This window comes from Platichthys flesus, chromosome 4 (genome assembly GCF_949316205.1).
Source record: "Platichthys flesus chromosome 4, fPlaFle2.1, whole genome shotgun sequence".
Classification (NCBI taxonomy): domain Eukaryota; kingdom Metazoa; phylum Chordata; class Actinopteri; order Pleuronectiformes; family Pleuronectidae; genus Platichthys; species Platichthys flesus.
The window spans coordinates 19,085,832-19,106,081 of record NC_084948.1 but is presented as its reverse complement, the minus strand read 5'-3'; the positions used below and the strand labels follow the sequence as shown (position 1 = coordinate 19,106,081).

Here is a 20,250-nt window from a genome sequence, read left to right as displayed (position 1 = left end):
CACAGGAAACACCAACACATGTGGGTGCAAACATTAGTAATGATAAAAACTAGCTACGTGTTTAAAGCTGTGTTACATAATACAATTTAAATATATCTTTACACATGTAAAGCTAAACAGCTGACAACATTAGAGAGACCAGTTACTTCTAGAGACATTTGATAACGTTGGTGCTAACATGAATGATGGTAAAAACAGCAGGAGTCTTGAAGTTGTGTTACAAATCAATATATTTTGTATACAGAGCTGTGCAATAATATATCTTAGAGCTATACAGAAACACATGTGTGAGGTTAAACATCTAACAACATCAGAAAGTTACCAGTTACCACCAGTCACATAAACATCGTGTGACTTAACAATACATAACGGAGCAGTACAAAAACACACATGTCAGGTCTCACAGCTGACAGCACCACAGAAAGGATATGTTTGGGTTCCTTCAGCAGAGACGTCTTCAGCCTCATGGTGGACGAGCCCCTCTGGATTCCTCGCTGGTGGAGAAGGTCCTCTGTTTGTCGCTGGAGGAAACGAGCGGCTGCAGTTGCTACGGCACAAGACACTGTTGCTAACGCGAATCCTCTGATGTCCCCCGAGCCCTGGCTACAGCTCGGATGCTAATGCTAACTCGGTTTCCTTGTCAAAGCAGGACATCGCCCCGCGGGTTATCGACTCTCCTCTGTGGGTGCTCGCGTGTCGTTTGCCCCTAAAGCCGCCCGAGTGGTCGCCACGATGCGAGACTTGCCCGTTGAACTACTAAAACTCGTTTAATCGCAGTGGTTCTCGTGCTAACTACCGGTTAGCCACTTTAATCTGGGTCACAATAAACAGTTTGAAAAGGAGTTATCGCGACAGTTGCGAGTCTCGTTTCATGAACAGCCTTTTTAATAGACCGTAACATAGAACAAACGATATATATATAGTGACTGGATGTATTAAAAGATGAATTGTTAAACTCAAAACAAACGAATATGAACAATAATCGAACTTTATTTCCTGGAGCTGTTCGCGAGGGGGGGGGCGGGGACTTTGCTCTGCTGTAACCTAGGCAACCGTTTCAACACGTAAGAAACATTAGACTTTGAAATTTGACAATAATCTCCCTCGATATAAAACCACGTGAAGAATTGTGCTTCTGATTTCCGTGTGTGTGTGTTGTTTTTTGTTTTATTTCTCTCGTTCTTCTTCGTTCCTCTTCCTCGTCGCTTCGCCGGGTCGATCGGCGCGAGGCGGAAGTTGGCTGCGTCCCCCTTTTTTTGAATCTCGTGTTTTTTGCCCCTGCCCTCTGAACGGTCCGTGGTGCCTTGCGTCAGTTTCTAACGAATCTGGTTCGACGCTGCAGTTTAGGCGCCATTTACAAGTCGGAGCTTTTCGAGCAGGGCAGCGACTCGGGGATGACACGGGGCTGATTTTCTGAGGATTATTTTCGGCCGAATTTCGGATTCGAGGACGCTTTTTATTTTGCGATCCGGCTCGGGAAGGCAGACTTTTGGCGGACTGCGTGCATTTTGTAGAAGGTACAAAGAAAAGCTTAATTTTTTTTTTTTTGCAAAGAGTTGGTGGCTGGGTTCCGTCTATTTGCTGAAGTACGTTGCATTAGTTTCAAATCGGACTTAACCTTAACAGGACTTAATAACTTGCGTTTTAACATTAGATACGGTGGGAGAAGTGCTGGCCAACTTTAATGATACTCCCGAGTGGAATGAGAGTCATGGCTTTTACGACTTATTGTACATTTCATGCAGCGTTCGCCTTTTTTCCAGAGACGCTCTTTACAGTAACACGCAGTAGTCTCAGCTCGTGTTAATGCTGAAGATGGGCGTTCAACTTTTTCACCACAGCGCCTCGAGTCTGGTTAACGTACCACTTCTTTGGCTTTGAGCTCGCGCGGAGTTAAACACTCAGTTCAACTCGGATAAAGCTAACTTTGACCGGGCAGCTTTGCCATTGACGTTACACCTCCACCGATAAGTTCGCCAGTCAAAGCTAGCGGCTACGTTAGCTTTAGCCTCGCTGCGCAACTCAACCCTGGAGATCGCTAGCTACGGCGGCTAACTTTATCTTAACGCTGGAAAAATGGTGGAAATTGCGCAGTAACGTGGCAAAGTTGTTTATTTCAATCCGGGGGTTGGGTAGGGGAGGAGGCGGGGGTCAAGCTAGCGGCGCCCACGTATTAACGCGGTTAATATCCGTGTTATTGCGACGCCGCAGTTACAGTGAGGATACAGTTTGAACGCGCTCTCCCACCAGCTAGCGAGTTACGTTGCGTCGCCTGCACCTCCGCCCCCAGCGTAAGAAGAAGAAGAAGAGAGGATGGGAGCTGATCTCGGTGTCACTTTTTCACTTCGATGCTTTTAGGATGTTGCGTCTTTGCCACCGAGTCCGTTCAGATGCGTCTATTCTTTTAAGATAACGTGAGGCAGAGCTGCGACGACTTTATTTAATCAATCGCATATTCCTGCCATTTGTTTTACAGTTTGCGTTAATCTTATTTTCACGATTTCACAACATCGCAAGGATTATTATTATACGTTCAGCCCTTTTTTTTCAAATCCCACATTAGGGTCCACGAGGTTATTGAAACGCAGGAGGAGGCCATTAATAATTAAAAACTTATCTGGGGTTATAATAGCGTCTTATTCTCTCCAATCACCACATCTCCTCAGGGCGAAAGGCTTTTTACTAACCCACTTAGTTCAGGTCGTGCCCACTTGTATCCATGTTGTTATCTATTAGTGGAACAACTGCGTTACTTGATGAAAAAAGAAAGAGAAGAATCTGCGGAGTCCCCTGAAGATGGGCGGTAGTCAGATCTGACTGGGGTGATGATTAAAGCCTGACAACAGGGGAGCTGCGTGTGTGACCGACCAACAAAAAAAAAAGTCTGGAGATTGACAGGCACGAAACCCACTCATGGATATTCCCTCTTTTCCACCAATGACCCATTCAGATTTCAAACCATGCCATCTAAAACGGCAAAGGGCTCCTCCACTGCCTCCGCCAAGCCCAGAGGGAAAGGGTCGCAGCCCCGGGATGACTCCGAGGACGAGCTGGATGTACCCCCACAAGCAACCAGCTCCAATGGCCAAGAGGAGGCACCGCCGACCACTGGCAAGTAACAAAGGCTGTTTTGGTGTCTGTGAATCTAAATAAGTTGTGTTCACTCAATGGCGTTTGCGTGCGTTGCTGTACTTGCTGGTTTTTGCCAATTGGCACAGCTGTGGAGCCTTTTTTTCTCTTGCTTAGATCTCAACACGTAGTTACAATGGCTGATGTATATTTTTCTACAGTGCCTGCCATCAATAAACATCTCATGATTTTTGAGTTGATTTCGTCGAGTGCACTTCGTCCTCGGATCTCCTCAACGAACGGGGTGATTTATTCCGTGTTTTCATATAGTTGATCAAAACAGGGTGTTTGACTTTGTTCTTATAACTTGATATTATGTAATTTGAATGGGACGCTTGTGATGCATATTGGTTTCCAGTGATGTGTGATATGGCGAAATGCTAAGTATTTAATTTACAAGCATCCCCCCCCCCTCCCTTCGCTTGTTTATGCATATGTGAGCACAATAGGTCTTGGACAGGTCGCTGTGGCTCGGTGTGATGGCAACACACGTCGGGCTTTTTTTGCGTTCTTCATTTAGAATCACAAAACAGGATTTTCCATGTGTGTGTGTTTTGAGCACGAGTGAAAATGTGACGTTGCTGGTGGAAATTCACACTTTACTTCTCCGCGATCGACGGAATGAATGTGGCGCATCCACTCTCACGTATGAACGCTTCTCGTGGATTGCGTTTGTATAATAATGTGCCCTCGTCATACGCGGCCATGGTAGAATTCTGCCTTTTTCTGAAGGGGGGGGGGGGGGGGGGGGTTGGCTCGTGTTTTCAGAACAAAGAAGAAATAACCCCTGTCAACTTTCTCGGGAGTGGTGATGTGACTGCTTCTCTCAACTTGCTTCGCTGCCTGTGTTTTTGTTTGTTTGTTTTTTGCCTGCTCCTCCACCCCTCCCCCATGCACCACTGTCCCCTCCACCTGAAACCTCTCGCACAGGGGAATAAAAGTTTTGCTTGACTTTTTTTTCCCCCTTCATGCCACAGATCCGTCTCTCGGTGCGGCTGTCGAGGCGGCGGATAATCGAGGTTTGGAGGAGATTCTCGGCAGCATCCCTCCACCCCCGCCCCCAGCAATGACCAATGAACCGGGCGCTCCTCGCCTGATGATAACACATTTAGTCAATCGCAACTTTAAATCGTACGCAGGCGAGCAGATTCTGGGGCCTTTTCACAAGGTACGACCGAAGTTACTTACAAATGTAAACCCTGCGTGGGGAAACACTTTGTTAGTGTGTTTACAGACTTGACATCATCTTGCAGTGTTTCTTCCATTTTATTTGTCTCAAATTTTTTATTTGATGCAGTTGTAAACATGCTGTTTCATTGAGTAGTGGAAGACTGAAAAAGTATAAAATAATTGTTAGTAGTTTAGTGTAACATGTAGTAAGTTAAAAGGATTCCCAGTGGAACAAGTCACACTCCTCCATTTTGATTTAGTGAATGTAACTTACAAAGGGCAGTGATATAATGGTGTGCTGACATTTCCCCTAAATCGAGACTTTCTTTAAAAGTCTGTCTTTTCACCTATTTCTGCTCTCCTCACAGCTGTGCAAGTGTAGGTTTATAAAAGCAAACCTTAACTACACCCACTCACACTACATTAGCTGTCACAATCTTACTATGCTAAAATGTTAGTATATAATTCTAATAATGTCATTTACAGATTTTGTGTGTGATTGCAATATATTTTTGTATGATAATATTTTATATATATTTTTTTTAAATAATTCACTCTTTCCTTTCTCCCAGCGCTTTTCCTGCATCATTGGTCCGAATGGCAGTGGGAAGTCCAATGTGATAGACTCAATGCTCTTTGTGTTTGGATACAGAGCTCAAAAGATCAGATCGAAAAAGCTCTCGGTGATGATTCACAGCTCTGATAAACACAAAGATGTGCAAAGCTGTACTGTGGAGGTGCATTTTCAAAAGATCACTGATAAGGTATATATATATATATATATATCTCTGAGTCAGAGATACACACTGCACCCACTCTGACCTCTTCTAAATTAATCAACATACAGTAGATACAGAAGAGGAGCAATTAGAAATCATGTCTGGTGAATATATATTTTTCTGGAATTTTTTTGATATTTTTTTTCCCCCTCAGTGCTCTTTAGATGCTATTACTATTCAGGTATTACTCTAATGACTAAAACATGATTCAAATATGTCATGAAAGTTACAACTAACACCCATGTGAGCCATAACCAATTCATAATGTGCTCGAATTGATCTGGTTATTTTTTTATAATTTTTTTAATACACCATGTAGGCACTTGGTTCTAGTTATTTTATTGTATTGTGAAAAGTCAATAAACAGGGTGTTTTTATTAAGAGATAATTTTAGTATATTGCTCAGATCACAGAATATCTTAAACTATGTGCATTTTAGACAATTTGAGTTAAATTTGTTTCTATACTTGATCTGCCACCATGGGTGTAAGTGTAGCTTTGACCTCAGTTAAATTTATCTAAACCTTTCAGTTTGAATACACTAGTTCACAGAAAATTAAAATTAAGTTGTTATACTAATGGCATAATTTTGTCAACTTCACTGGTGCCAAAATCTTGCTTTTCTGAAACCTAATTTTTTTTTTATGAAGTGGTGTACACACCTCAAATACTTCAAATAGACTTTGTTCTAAATCAATAAATTTCATGCATATTTTTCCATGGTATGAATAATCTCATCTTTCTAACATGTTTTTACATTTAGTAAATGTAATAAGATAGAAAACACTCCATTATTGATATGTGTAGATTTTTTATATTTTTTTTACATGTCAGTGTAGTTTGTCTAAATCTGTTCTGTGCTTTTTAAACAAAAACCTTTTTGAAATACTTTTTTAGGAGGGCTGTTTTTCTCTAACCCCCTCTGTAGATTTTTCAGTATTATGAGTGTTATCAGTTGATGTGTGGAGTTGTTTGAGTTTCTTCTGAACTGTTCTGCTCTAAGCTGCTGTGTCTTCTACCCCTCCCCCCTCTGAGCCAGGAAGGAGATGACTACGAAGTTATTCCCAACAGCAAGTTCTATGTTTCCAGGACTGCCAACAAAGACAATTCCTCAACCTACCATATCAATGGCAAGAAAGCCACATTTAAAGAAGTGGGGGCTTTACTCCGAGGCCACGGTATTGACCTAGACCACAACAGATTTCTGATCTTACAGGTAATTCAATTTTTCTATGTAAATTCCTGCTGTGACAATCTCATTCTGTCAGATTACCTTTTCTTCACCCTCTGCCCATGTCCCAGTTCTGTTTTAGACAAATGTTTTCACAGCTATCTTAAAGCCATGTTTCTCTATGGGAATAACCTGTTGCACTGGAATTAGAAAAGAGAGGATGTGCCCTCTGCTATCCCTTAGACTGCTATAGCAGCGCATCATGGTTTGAAACGATGTGGAAAAGTTGCGAACCATAATTTGCTGCTTTAGAATTTTAAGGAAAATTATTCAAATTGACCCCTACATGGACCTGGACATGAAGAGCTATAGTTTTTATAGAGGCAGGGTTCTGTGATTAGGTTGACCTACCGGTGAGGATAGGTTGGATCTCCCTTTCCCTCCTTTTCCCATCTACCTGCCACGCTTTAGCAGCACGTAAATATTGGCGTGAGAATAGACCCCAACCCCAATATTGGCAGTGCTGCTTCAGTGTGGCCGGATCAAGCACCCTTCATTACCATGGCTTTTATATTGGTTCAGCTTTTTTTTGCCTCCACTGAATTGTATGCATTTTTGCATAGTTTCATATCATTTTTCTTATACAATTTTTTTTTTTTATTATTTGTATTTAGCATGGCGTTGCACTGAGTTTGAACCAAGTCAATTGTTACATTCCTACCCCATCTGATTGTATTATATGTGTGTGACCGACCCATTATTACTGATTAACCCAAGGTTTACGGGGGGGATGACTCATGTCAGCAAAACCAACGGCTGATTAAATCCTTGTTGCCGTATTTCCTACATTTTTATTATTTTTTTTACAGTACGTGTTAGTTTCAGGTGAACACAAAGTTTATATCCTCTACTGTGGTTTTGTGGTTAGCTGGTTGATTACATGTATCCTGCTGCACTTTTTTTGTGAGTGTGTGTGCATGTTCCATCTCCCTCTCGCTGGATGTTAAGAGTTTCAGCTATCTGTCCATGAAATGGCTGCATGTCTATGGGAAGAAGCTTCTCCAAGGTCACTTTTCTAGGCCTCTGTCTGAGGGGAAGCTGTCTATTTTGTGAACTGGTCAGAGCAGTGGATGACGTGGGACTGCCCCTTACTCTCCTCTACTGGCTTCTCCTTTCTTTCGTACATAAATATAATATGTGAGCCGCTTTTTCCCTAACACATAAATGAAAAATAATTTGGCATATCACGATTTTATTTCTTTTTAAGTTGAAACTTAGAATATTATTCTAAGCCAGCCTTACAAAAAAATTAAAATGAACACATGTTCAGACAAATAAAATTACACAAGAGAGTTTTCTCTGACTTGGGGCCAAAGTATACATGTACAGTATATATGGTGAAGCTCCCAATAGGTCAAAATTAACAGGCCATCAAAGTGTTTGTATTAAATCACTTCAAATTTTGCCAATGTAATTTTAACACATATACACTTTTTACTTATTTATCAGATGAAATCATAGCTAATATATTTTTGGGATGGAGTGTTTGTTGTATTTTAAATTTGTAATCAATCCTTTTGTTGTCTTACTTTCTCTGTGCTGCAGAAATTTTATGTTGTAGTCAGAGTGTACCAGTAGAAAAAAATTTGTGGTACAAAGTACATGACTGTGTGTGCAGCTCTGTGTTTTCTATGAATGACTATGTATGACATGTATGTCTGTTGGGTCTGGACTGTACTTAGGGTGAGGTGGAGCAGATTGCTATGATGAAGCCTAAAGGTCAGACCGAGCATGATGAGGGCATGCTGGAGTACCTGGAGGACATTATTGGCTCCTGCCGCCTGAAGGAGCCTATCCAAACCCTGGCCCGTCGCATTGAGCTGCTCAATGAGCAGAGGGGAGAGAAGGTGACTTACACTCATACAAGATCTGCTCACACATTCAGAAGCTGACCTACTGTACAAGTGCAAATTAAGATTTTAGAGTTTGAAGATGTTTTCTTTTGTGTGAGGATGGGTTTGAATGTTTTTGATGCCAATAATCTGTGATGGAAATGATACGATTTTGTTATCATGTAACTGCACCATTTAATATAACTTGGTTCTTGACGTAGCTAACTGTCCGAGGCATGATTCATTGATTTTCTTAAGAAACCTTTAGTGCGTGGACATGTACCTCTGAAGATAACGCTGTCTTAGTATGATACTATTTTATTTTTATTTTACTTTCATTTTATTATACTATTGTTACTGTAAAGTAACAAGGTACAGAGTTATATTGGGAATACAAAATTAGGGGGAAAATCACTAGTAGCTTTTATAATGGTATCACTTTATATTTAAAAAAATTTTAAGATGGGACTAATGTTTATAAATTATGATTGTTTTTTCACCTGATAATAAGGTTTGTAATTTGTTCACTGTTCTAGCTAAACCGAGTGAAGCTCGTGGAAAAGGAGAAGAATGCATTGGAGGGAGAAAGAAACAAAGCTGTGGAGTTCCTCACTCTGGAGAATGACATTTTCAAACTCAAGAGTCAGCTTAGCCAATATTATATGTGAGTGCACCAGCATAATCTCTCTGCTCTGTACATGATGAATTTAACAATATAATAACCTCATAAAATTAATGTAGATCCAACAGTAGCATAAAAGGAAAAAATATATTAATTGTTGTGATCTTCATAAGCACAACTCTTTTCTGGTGTTGGATTCCAGAGGCCTTTCTTTTATATGTAGTTTTATATTGAAGTTTTATATCTCACTGTTTTTTCTCTGATACATCTCTTTGCCATTAGTCATGATCTGCACAAGCGTGTAGTGGACAAAGAGCAGGAAAAGCAGAAGATCCTGGAGGACACAAAGGAACTCACTGAGAAAAATACTAAGATTTCAAAGGAGACAGAGAATATGAACCAAGAGCTAAAAAATGTGGAGAAGTAAGACATTTTTGATTCTTCCCTTTTATCTACCAATAAAATGCTTACCATCTAATTTGAATCATTTTGCAAAAGCAAGTTGTACCCATAATTTGTATGTATGTAACATTTTATACCGTTTTGGGAAATGTCATAGTTTATTTGCTATTTCAGATAAGCCCCACTGGACTGATTTGAATCAATGTACTTAGTGAAAATGCCGTTCCTCCTCCAGGAAACAAAATAAGCTCAACAAGTACATTGAGACCCAGAAGGAGAAGTTCACCCAGCTGGACCTGCAGGATGTTGAAGTGCGTGAGAAGATTAAACACTCCAAGAGCAAGAACAAGAAACTGCAGAAGCAGCTGGAAAAGGACAAGGAAAAGGTGTGTTGGCCTTTAATCTGCAGTCCACTATTACACACAGTTCTACAACTTAATTTGATTTGGTTACTCTGGTTTTCACTTATTTAACTTTGACAGATCACAGTGGAAACACTCTGTGTTCAGAGTAACAACCACACTTGTTAGGAGAGCAAATGTTTAGCAAAATCTTTTTTCATAAACCTATTTGATAATTTGTGATACAGGTCCAGGTCATGTCCAAATAAGTAACAGAGGCAGGTCAAATTTAATATCAAGCTCTCAAAGAAAACACAAAGGCTGTTGTTTTGAGGATCAAGAAACATATGGTCAAGACAGCATACAAATGAAATGCAGTTAACAATAACTACATTTGAGCTCATCTGTGCCATGTTTATTTTGCAATCACATTTTATGGGGTAAATTTGACGTTATCTACCCATTTAAAGTACAATAAGCATTATTTGATATATTAATCGATTCCCTATAGAGCATGCAGAGAACTTAAAATTGTTCCTAGCCTTTTCCTTCTTGTGTTTTGGATAGAATCTATTCCAGATAAATGTAACTGACATTCTGCAAGATAGCCCTGAGTCTTCATACAGAACAAGTGTACATTGCTACTAACATGGAAAATCATGTTGTGCCATTTGTAGGCTTGTGTACAAACTGCTTTAGCTTAAAAATATTTATTATCCCTGTGCTTTCTCTAAAGTAATTGACATCATCCAGAGAGAAATAAAATGATCAAATTTCATCATCTGTCCAATTTCATGACAGGAAGGCCAGACACCTAAACTAGCCACTAGGGGGCTGTCAAGTAACGCAGTGTGTGTGTGTGTGTGTGTGTGTGTGTGTGTGTGTGTGTGTGTGTGTGTGTGTGTGTGTGTGTGTGTGTGTGTGTGTGTGTGTGTGTGTGTGTGTGTGTGTGTGTGTGTGTGTGTGTGTGTGTGTGTGTGTGTGTGTGTGTGTGTGTGTGTGTGTGTGTGTGTGTGTGTGTGTGTGTGTGTGTGTGTGTGTGTGTGTGTATACTCGGTTTCAATCTTAACAATGTCCCTAACTCCTAAACTAATGTTTCTCTAATTTGTGCACTTACTGAGAACTGTTTTCACACAAACCTCAAGTTAAGAGTTCCCTCATAACTGTGGATATATCCTCTCATCATCTCCCCTGCTCTAAAAGCACATGTGCTCCACCTACAATGACTGTGCTCTGGAAATGTCTTGGTCTGAGGGGGGGCTGGGCAGAGGCAGGCAGACCTCTGGGGAGCAGTGTTCTACTGTGTGGTAGTCAACTATGGCCTGGCTTGTGTAACACTCCCAACAGCCACATTCACGTTTCACCCACAGTTAACCCTACAAAACATAGAAAACACACACACACACACCACTCCTTGCCTTGTTTCAGCCCTGCCAAGCAGCAGACTGTTGTGCCAGTCTTAACCAGGGCTCGCTCAGTCCTGAATGTATGTTTATAGTTGATTACAGTTGTGTGTTTTGGCCTGCTTCTGAATGTGTACCACAGTTGCTCATAACTGACACTGGTATGAAACCTTTAGTGTAGTTACTGTCTACCTCTTGTGTCAGAACAAGACACTCATGTAGTTCAAGAGGCAAAGTTCTATAGGTCCGTGGTTGGTAGCAGTGTTAATTAATGTACTGTTTCCAGTTTTAACAGGTGTAGCCGTTGTTGCTTAGACGCCAACACATCTCATCTGTTTTTGTACGTTCTGCTGTCTGGCTCGTCTTTCAGCTGGAGGAAGTGCGCGGTGTACCAGCCAGCAGTGAAAAGGCCATCTCTGAGGCAACTGTTAGCAAGGAAGAGCTGGAGAAGCAGAAGGTGAAACAAGAGGAAAAACTTAAGGAGGTCATGGAGAGTCTGAAAGAAGAGACCAGTGGCTTGCAGCAGGACAAAGAGGTGTGTGTGCTCCCTAATAATAGTTTGTTGCAATCTTTGTTTGACTTAGGATACAAAATGTTTTCTAACCCTACCTCTCGTCTTGTATTCTCAAGACCAAAGAGAAAGAACTGATGGAACTCAGTAAGGCTGTAAATGAGACCCGTTCCCGTATGGACATTGCTCAATCGGAACTCGACATCTACCTTAGCCGTCACAACACAGCTTTGACACAGCTCAACACGGCCAAGCAAACTCTCCAAACCACCTCTGACACTCTGCGGGAGCGCCGCGCTGCCATCAAAGATTTAGAAGTCAAGATACCAGAGAAAGAGCAAGAGCTCAAGAAGGTAAAAGCAAATATCAACATTGCTATTCGGATGGCATTTTATCACATCTTGTGTTTTGGAAACCACAACGCACACCTTTGTACTCATTACATCTGTTCAATATATCTGCACAGCAGGTGGTGTAAATTATGTGAACTTTTCCTTGAATTACTCCCACTCTCTGCAGGACGAGGGAGAGTTGGAGCAGCTGATGAAGATGGATAATGACACCAGAGAAGTGGTGAGGGAAATGAGGCAGAAGGTGGATGAAGCCAAGAGTTCTCTGTCGTCCAACCGCAGTCGAGGAAAGGTCCTGGATGCGCTCATGCAGCAGAAGAAGAGGGGCGTAATCCCTGGCATCTTTGGAAGATTGGTAAAGAAAAAGTGATATTAATATAAAGGGTTACTCAGCAGGGAATTCATTAATGATCTTTTTTTTTCAAGGATTCATTATGTGGAATAGAAACCAGAAACCTACAGTAGGTTTTTTTCTGAACTCTTTTTGTGCTTCTAGGGAGACCTCGGAGCCATAGAAGAGAAGTTCGATGTGGCTATCTCCTCTAGCTGTGGCGCTCTGGACAACATTGTGGTGGATACCATCGACACAGCTCAGAAATGTGTCACATTTCTCAAAGAGCAGAACATTGGGGTCGCCACCTTCATTGGTCTCGACAAGGTAAAGGCAATCCTACTCAGTCTAGAAGTCTCTTTAACCACTTGGAGAGGTTCCGTTGGACTAATTATTCATTCAATACAATTAGTGGTTTCTGTAACACACTCTTTCTCATCCCATCCCTTTTTTCAGATGAAGACTTGGGAGAGGAACATGGCTCCCATTCGAACTCCAGAGGAGTGTCCTCGTCTCTTTGACATGGTGCGAGTGAAAGATCAGAGCGTGCTTCCAGCTTTCTACTTTGCCCTCAGGGACACGCTGGTGGCCCAGGACATGGAGCAAGCCACGAGAATGGCCTTCCAGAAGGACAAGCGCTGGAGAGTGGTCACCCTGAGGGGACAGATCATTGAGATGGCTGGTGGGTGATTTTCTATTTCTTTCATAATTTAAACATAGCTCATGTTTTTTATTTTTTTATTTTCTCATGTAGTTTGGACTTTCTACTTGAATATTATAAATATTTACCCAGTGTTTCTGCAAGTCTGAAATTGAATCATCAGAATTTAAGGCTCTAAAAAGTCTTAATATTTCAAGAGTTATGTACTGTGTCTTAAATACATTTTGATAGGTCTTTGTTATGTTTAACATTCATTTAACACACTTTCAAAATAGGGTTTTCTTAAGAGAAATGTTTTGGTGGAATATTTGTTTGTGATGTCTGCATGTGTTGTAGTTCTTTCAAATTCTTTCAATACAGTTCTTTCTACATATGTTTTCATCTCTGTGGTGCGTTGTGTAATTGACAGGTACCATGACTGGAGGAGGAAGAGTGATGAAGGGCAGGATGGGCTCTTGTCTCGGCACTGAGGTCTCCCAGGAGGAGGTGAGGGCAAAAGACACAACTAAGAGCCGGTTGTTTATCCTGAAGTAGAAAACTGTTCAAGCAGTCAGATTCACATTTTAACTAAACCTTTTCTTGAAATTCTCATCCATCTGTTAACACATGAACTCAGATAGCATATTAGATGTTATATTTGTTTTAGATGAGAAATACTGCATCATTTAATTACTGCGTCTATCAGAGTGTTAATTTTGTGAATATGTTGATTATAAACCAAGAAGCTAGAGATTAACAATTGGAAATGACCATTTAGTTCGTACTTCTGTTAAACTATGTTGTTATTCGCTCTCTTTATTTGCTCCACTCCAAGTGGTTCAAGTAAGCTTCATAAATAATTCTTGCTGTAAACTCGGAGAGCTGAGGTTTTATTTTGCTCTTGTGATTTTAAGACGCCAGATTAATACGAGCCTTTCTGTCATATAACCACCACAGCTTGTTCGAGACTTGATGATCTTCATGTGTTCTCTGCAGCTCGATCGTATGGAGAGCAAGCTGAGCGAGAAAGTGTCAAAGCTGCAGGGCTGCCAGGAGAGAAAGCTGCAGCTCGAGGAGAACATCCAGCGCCTCCGGCCGCAGCTCCGGGACATGAAGAACACCCTGGAAAAATACGCCAAAAGCATGACTGTACATAAGATACCTTTTCATTCAATATTTTCCTGTCCTACTCATTTGTCTGGAGCGCAGTAATAAACTCTACAATTCACAGCCAACTTAAATTTATAAAAACTTTTCTTTGTGTGACTGACAATTTTCCTTTTTTCCTTCTCTCAGAGTCTTGCTGACCAGGAGACTCACTTGAAACGTCAGATGAAGGAGCTCGAGGCTAACGTGATCGCAGCTGCCCCGGACAAGGCCAAGCAGAAGCAGATGGAGAAGAGTCAGGATGCTTTCAAGAAAGGTGGGATCCTCCTGGAGGAAGCAAAATAGAGATATTGATTGTTACATAGTTTATCAAAAATAATATAGAATCCAAGGGTAATCATTAGTTGTAATTTGTGGGAAGGATTACACTCAACATAACATAACATTGACATTAACATTTTTGATTTTCAAAAATTTCTATTTTATTGTTACTAGTTTTAGTGTCTAAATAGACCTAAACTTGTACCACTTAAACTGCTTTCAGACATTCACTGAACTCTGGACATTTTCCTGAAATTTTCCGTGGGGGCTGTATGTGAGAACGCAAGTGTCCGTTGCTGCCGACATTTTATGTAACTTTTCCTTCCAGCCCCCTAGTAAAATGTCCGGAGTGAGTCCATGTGGGAATACAGCAGGAAAATTCCCAGCGAGTGAGTGGGTGTAGTGATGACATTTCTACCTCGAAACGAAACAGTATTAAAGTATCTCAGGATGAAAAAGAGAAGCAGGACATTAGAGAACGACGACAAATGGTGTCAACTTGGAAAGACAACGAGAGTCAAGAGCTTTTGACGATACTATTTTGATGAAAACATAAATGTGGGATTTCCACAGCAGAATTAATCCGCTTCCTGTCTCCTCTACCCAGAGGCTACTTTGGAATATTCTTCCTGGAATTCATGTCAGAAAATGGTTTCAGATTCTTGCGAATTAATTAGACTCTCTAACATGAATTTAACTGTTGTATTTTGTTCCTCTCTGTGTTCTGTCACTCCACTCCACCTCTTGCTCTCTCAGACTTCGATGCAGCTTCTAGTAAAGCTGGAAAAGTGGAAAATGAGGTGAAGAGGCTCCACAACCTGATTGTAGACATCAACAGCCACAAGCTAAAGGCTCAGCAGGACAAGCTTGACAAGGTCAACAAGGAGCTGGACGACTGTTCCTCCACCATCACCAAGGCCCAAGTAGCCATTAAGACAGCTGACCGGTGAGGAACTGATGCACAATGTGTCCATCGCATCTAAGACCCATTAGGTTACAGGAACATCCACTAAACTTCTTTACCTCCCGGGTTTAGTCATCGTTTTCTTTGAGATTATCAGTAAGACGTCTAATCGATAGGATCAGGAACATTAAGATTGATCCTGTGCTCAGGAGAGGCTGAAGTCTGTGGAAGTGAAACCACAGTGACGGCTGAAGGTGCTGTGGCCTGTTTAGCTTCTTGAACTGTCCAACCAGTTCAGACCAGTGGAGTTAATAAATGAACTGAGCCATTATACTAGCTGGGTACTGCAAATCCCTGTGTCTGCACACACACAAAAAAAGGGGGCCACAGCACCCACCGTTACTCACTCAATAACCCTTTCGTTATGACTGAGTGTGTCACTGTCAGCAGTTTTACACACACACACACTAATCACAACAACACAAGGCTTAATATCTGTGTGTCTTGTCTGCAGCAACCTGAAGAAGTGTGAGGAGAGTGTGAGTCGTGTGCAGCTTGAGCTCGAGGAGAACGGGAAGTCCATGGCCGAGTTCACAGAACAACTGAAGAAGCTCGAGGAGGAGGCTGGGGAGGTCATGAAGGCGTGTCAGGAGGCGGAGGTTTGCACATTTTAAACACTTTCCTGCTTCAACAGAAAAAGAGAAAACGCTCTGATGAAAAGCTCCAACATGAATAAACTGTTGAAACACTGTTTTTTAAATATGGTTTTAAAGCCAAAGAAACTGATACATTTCACCTATGCATGATAAACACCCTCTGTTGAATATTTGGCCAAGTGTGCCAGTGGTTCCCACTAGAGTAGTGACAGTTTTATAAACTTATATCTTTGATCTCATAAATATCGTATCCTCTTCTTGCTGTAGCTCTGTAAAATCACATACTCTAAATGAATCTTAAGGGAACACTGAATCAAGTTGAGCACCACTGTGTTCTCCCTCGTCCTCCAGGCGGAGCTCCCCGAGGTGCAGGAGCAGTATCAGGGGGTGCTGAAGGAGATCAAGGCTCTGCAGCAGCAGGAGCACGCTCTGCAGGAGGAGTCCCTCAGCGTCCGGCTCCGCGTCGAGCAGATCGAGACGACCATCACCGAACACAACAACAAGATCAAACACTGGCAGAAAGAGGTGGGAGGGGAAATGAGTGTGGGGGGGGGGTATTTATGTCTCTATAGCTTTTATTGGTTCATATATTATTAAGTAATTGTTATTATGAGGAAATAAACTATATATACTCAGCAAAGTAAGACTGGACGTCTAGTGGAGAGAAAACATGCTTCAAAACAATGAAGATAATGTAATAATTCACTGATGTTTTGATTTATCATTTCAGTTTTGGAGCTTTGTTTTAATTTGACAGGTGTAATTAGTCAAGTACATCCACGAATTTGAATCTGCGATTTTCTGAATCAATTATATGTTTAGATACATATTTTTATTTCCTGTAAACTGGTGTTTGATGGGATTTATTTGTCAGATAGGTGGAAGTTACAGATGTTTCTGTCACAGACGTGTAGGTAAACTCATTATGTTTTTGCTGGGATTAATTATTGTCGTTTCCGCTCTTCAGGCCAGCAAGTTGTCCCTTCACACGATTGAAGACAAACCAGCCGAGGAACTTCCTGTTCTCACTCCTGCCGAACTTGAAGAAATCTCTAATCCCAATGTCATCATCAACAAGATGATGAGGTCAGAGACGCAGTGCGCTCAGATGAAGCCAAACCTCGGCGCCATCGTGGAATACAAGAAGAAGGTGAGAACTCACAAGAACCGGCTTCCTGTTCTAACACTGTAAATTCACTTCAAGCATTTATTAAACATTATGAGGCTATAAGCAACTACAAGTGAGGGACGATGAGAAACAAAGTTAGGAACTGTGTTTCAGCTTTTGTTAAAAACAAGAAGGCTACTACTCTATTTCACCATGTTAAAGAAAGTTGAAAAACAAAAATCCACGACTTACCCAATCCAGATCCATTCCAAATTTTAACGGGATCTTCATTGGATCATGCCCCATCCCTTCACAACATTTCATGAATATCTGTATTGTAGTTTTAGCGTAATCTGTCTAACAAATGCAGACATAATATAGCCGATATATTTAACAGTGTCATTGTGTGGTTGTGTTTCCAGGAGGAGCTGTACCTGCAGCGAGTGGCTCAGCTGGACGAGATCACGACCGAGAGGGACCAGTTCAAGCGCGGCTACGAGGAACTGCGCAAGCGGCGACTCAACGAGTTCATGACCGGATTCAACATGATCACAAACAAGCTGAAGGAAAACTACCAGATGCTAACGCTGGGCGGGGACGCAGAGCTGGAGCTGGTCGACAGCTTAGACCCCTTTTCTGAGGGCATCATGTTCAGGTAGCTTTTCCTTTCAGGTTCCTGTCGACTCTTTTCTGGTCAAAGATCCCATCTTTGATTTCGACACTGATTGTTTGTGATGTTTCTAGTGTTCGTCCCCCAAAGAAGAGCTGGAAGAAGATCTTTAACCTGTCGGGAGGAGAGAAGACACTGAGCTCTTTGGCCCTGGTGTTTGCTCTGCACCACTACAAACCCACACCGCTCTACTTCATGGACGAGATAGATGCTGCTCTAGATTTCAAGAACGTCTCCATTGTTGCCTGTTACATTTATGTGAGTATGACCGTGTGTAATGTGGCCCGACAAGTTGCATGTTATGTTCTAAATCTCTCACTAAAGTATAAAAGTACATTTGTAGTAGAAAGGATCATTTACAAGCATCTGCCTACTGTTCATGTCCTTCATTAAACCTATGAACACAGAGCTGCTGTTGGATGATAACAGTATTTTAATTGAATTACATTAGCTTGTTCATATGAGGAAATGCTGAGTTGATCAGTATCACAGACTCATGAGAACCCAGCGTTGTTGTGTAACAATGACTAAGCTTCATTCTTAACTTCCCTATTTGACAGCAACTCTGTTGCAGTTTTTAACTAAATAATCCTCAACTGAGAAGAAAATCCCAAATCACAATCTCTCTTCAGATCTGTAACTTTAGTTCATTTCTCTCTTTCTTTGCAGGAACAAACAAAGAACGCTCAGTTCATCATCATCTCTCTGAGGAACAACATGTTCGAGATCGCAGATCGCCTCATCGGCATCTACAAGACTCACAACACCACCGAGAGCGTGGGAATCAACCCCAAGACCATCGTGTTCAAGGAGCACGACGCCGTCACTGCTTAAACCTCAACTGGCTCATGTTTTCACTGGTTTTGTCTTTCACCGAAGTGTAAATATGTGTATCTTCTTTTCATTTACACAGGAATGCTGCTATTTTCTTACTTTCTGACTTAATAAATATTTCCTGGAAAATGCTTGTACTCCTCATTGCTCACATGTCCAAACACATCTAATATCAAGAATTCAATATATTTTAGTTAAGGTTTCTCCAACTTGGGTTTGAGAGATTTTATAACTTCAAACATTCTTTTCTTCAAATTTAATTAAAATGTTTGTCCCCTGGCAGACTGCAGATTATAGCTAACCACAGATATGGAATTTTGGGAGCAGGTATTGGGGAGGAATAAAAACTTCTGATATATTGACAGGTATATATATAGATGTTTTTTGGCAATAGTTTCTAAAAATTACAATTTCAAACCTTTGACAACCTAATTTTATGCAGGTTTCATATTTTAGTCATATGAGTTTAGTCATGGTGGAGGAAACTCCTCAACCAAGGCCGAACAGTCCCTTTAAATGTTCTCCATATTTAGGGCCCGGGCACTGACAGTGAGGCCTATTGAAATTGTAAGGATATTATTCAGGCAAACTGGCTTTTTGAGAGCTTTAACATGCTCAAATTCTTACCAAAATTTGCATAAAAATTAGAAAGTGGTGAAAATTTACTTTTCATTTATTTAATTTTTTTTTTAATACTCTTTTTATTGGTTTTATGAGTACAAAAATTTAGAAAAACAAGACAGACAACAAAACAACAGAAATCCCACCCCAAACAAACAGTGAGCACTGCAATATATATCTTTGCACATACATATATATATATATACACATACATACACACACACATATATACATACATACATGCATACATATATATATATATAAATACACACATACAAACATACATACATACATGTATACACAATCAGCAGGATGACAGGAGACAGGCAAGTAAATGTTGCACTGAGTATAAAAATGAATGAAATGAAACAAAATAAAATGAAAATAAAATATAAAAGGCAGTTAGGCCTCCCCTTCCAGGAAAAGTTTTTGAGTTATGGTTTCTGTAAGAAGGAATGCACCGGTTCCCAGATCCTCCAAAACTTGACTGATTTGTGGTTGAGGTCATGAGTCAACTTCTCAATAGGAAAAAGAGCAGAAATCTGTGATATCCACATGTCGACTGTAGGGACCTGGGGAGTTGACCACCTCAGCAAAATACATTTTTTAGCCAGAAATAAAAGAATTATCAACAGAGATTTGGTGTCCGCATCAAAGAGATTGTCTAGGGTATGACTGAGGAGACACAAAGAAGAAGTCAGCAAAAATATTTAACCCGTGACCTCCTGAATTACAGAGTGTACCCCCTTCCAGAAAGTCTGGATCCGGTCACATGACCAAAACAAGTGAATAAGTACGGCCTTACTTTAATTTGTTTAATTTATTTACTTCCTGTGCAAAAGCGAACTGCACACCTCATGGATCATTGATTTTTTTGGCAGTTTGTGTAATATTGTGCAATGAATAGGTGGTTGAGGTTCTGCCAATTTTAGGGGTTCGGTATTTTGCCACGGTCATTTCGGCACGCAGATGGGGCGATTGAACTGCCAACCTTATTGTTGGAGAATGACCACTCTACCCCCTAGGCCGTACAATATAAAAACCCTATAGACTAAGTAGCAGGGGAAAATGAGCTTTACTTTATTTAGATCTGCACCAAGTTACACTTAAATATCATTCCCCTCTGATCAAGAACCAATCCACACCAATCTTTTTTGTTCTGTAGTATAATTACATATTTCGTCTTTACGTGAGGCAGTGGAAGTCCTGGGATGAAAGACCTTCATAAGAGAATCTGACATTAAAGTGTAATCTAATCCAAAAGTCGTGCTTCTCCCCTCCTGGAGCT

The 20,250-nt window shown here is 40.9% G+C and overlaps 1 protein-coding gene across 2 annotated transcripts; it reads left to right on the top strand.

The window, feature by feature from the left end:
• The first annotated feature begins 1,360 nt into the window (after positions 1-1,360).
• On the top strand, positions 1,361-18,470 carry smc4 (structural maintenance of chromosomes 4). Of its 2 annotated transcripts, XM_062386752.1 has the most exons (24): positions 1,361-1,517; positions 2,951-3,111; positions 4,107-4,297; positions 4,872-5,063; positions 6,118-6,294; positions 7,992-8,156; positions 8,678-8,805; positions 9,046-9,186; positions 9,401-9,551; positions 11,280-11,444; positions 11,540-11,773; positions 11,940-12,125; positions 12,267-12,428; positions 12,558-12,783; positions 13,172-13,248; positions 13,738-13,890; positions 14,038-14,164; positions 14,926-15,115; positions 15,588-15,732; positions 16,081-16,254; positions 16,697-16,879; positions 17,260-17,492; positions 17,582-17,765; positions 18,177-18,470. In XM_062386752.1, the coding sequence occupies exons 2-24, from the start codon at positions 2,961-2,963 to the stop codon at positions 18,339-18,341; spliced, it is 3,900 nt and encodes a 1,299-aa protein (XP_062242736.1). In that variant the 5' UTR covers positions 1,361-1,517; positions 2,951-2,960; the 3' UTR covers positions 18,342-18,470. The 2 variants fall into 2 exon arrangements, with proteins under 2 accessions (XP_062242736.1, XP_062242737.1); XM_062386753.1 differs by lacking the exon at positions 1,361-1,517 and having other exon boundaries at positions 2,598-3,111.
• The last annotated feature ends 1,780 nt before the right edge of the window (positions 18,471-20,250 follow it).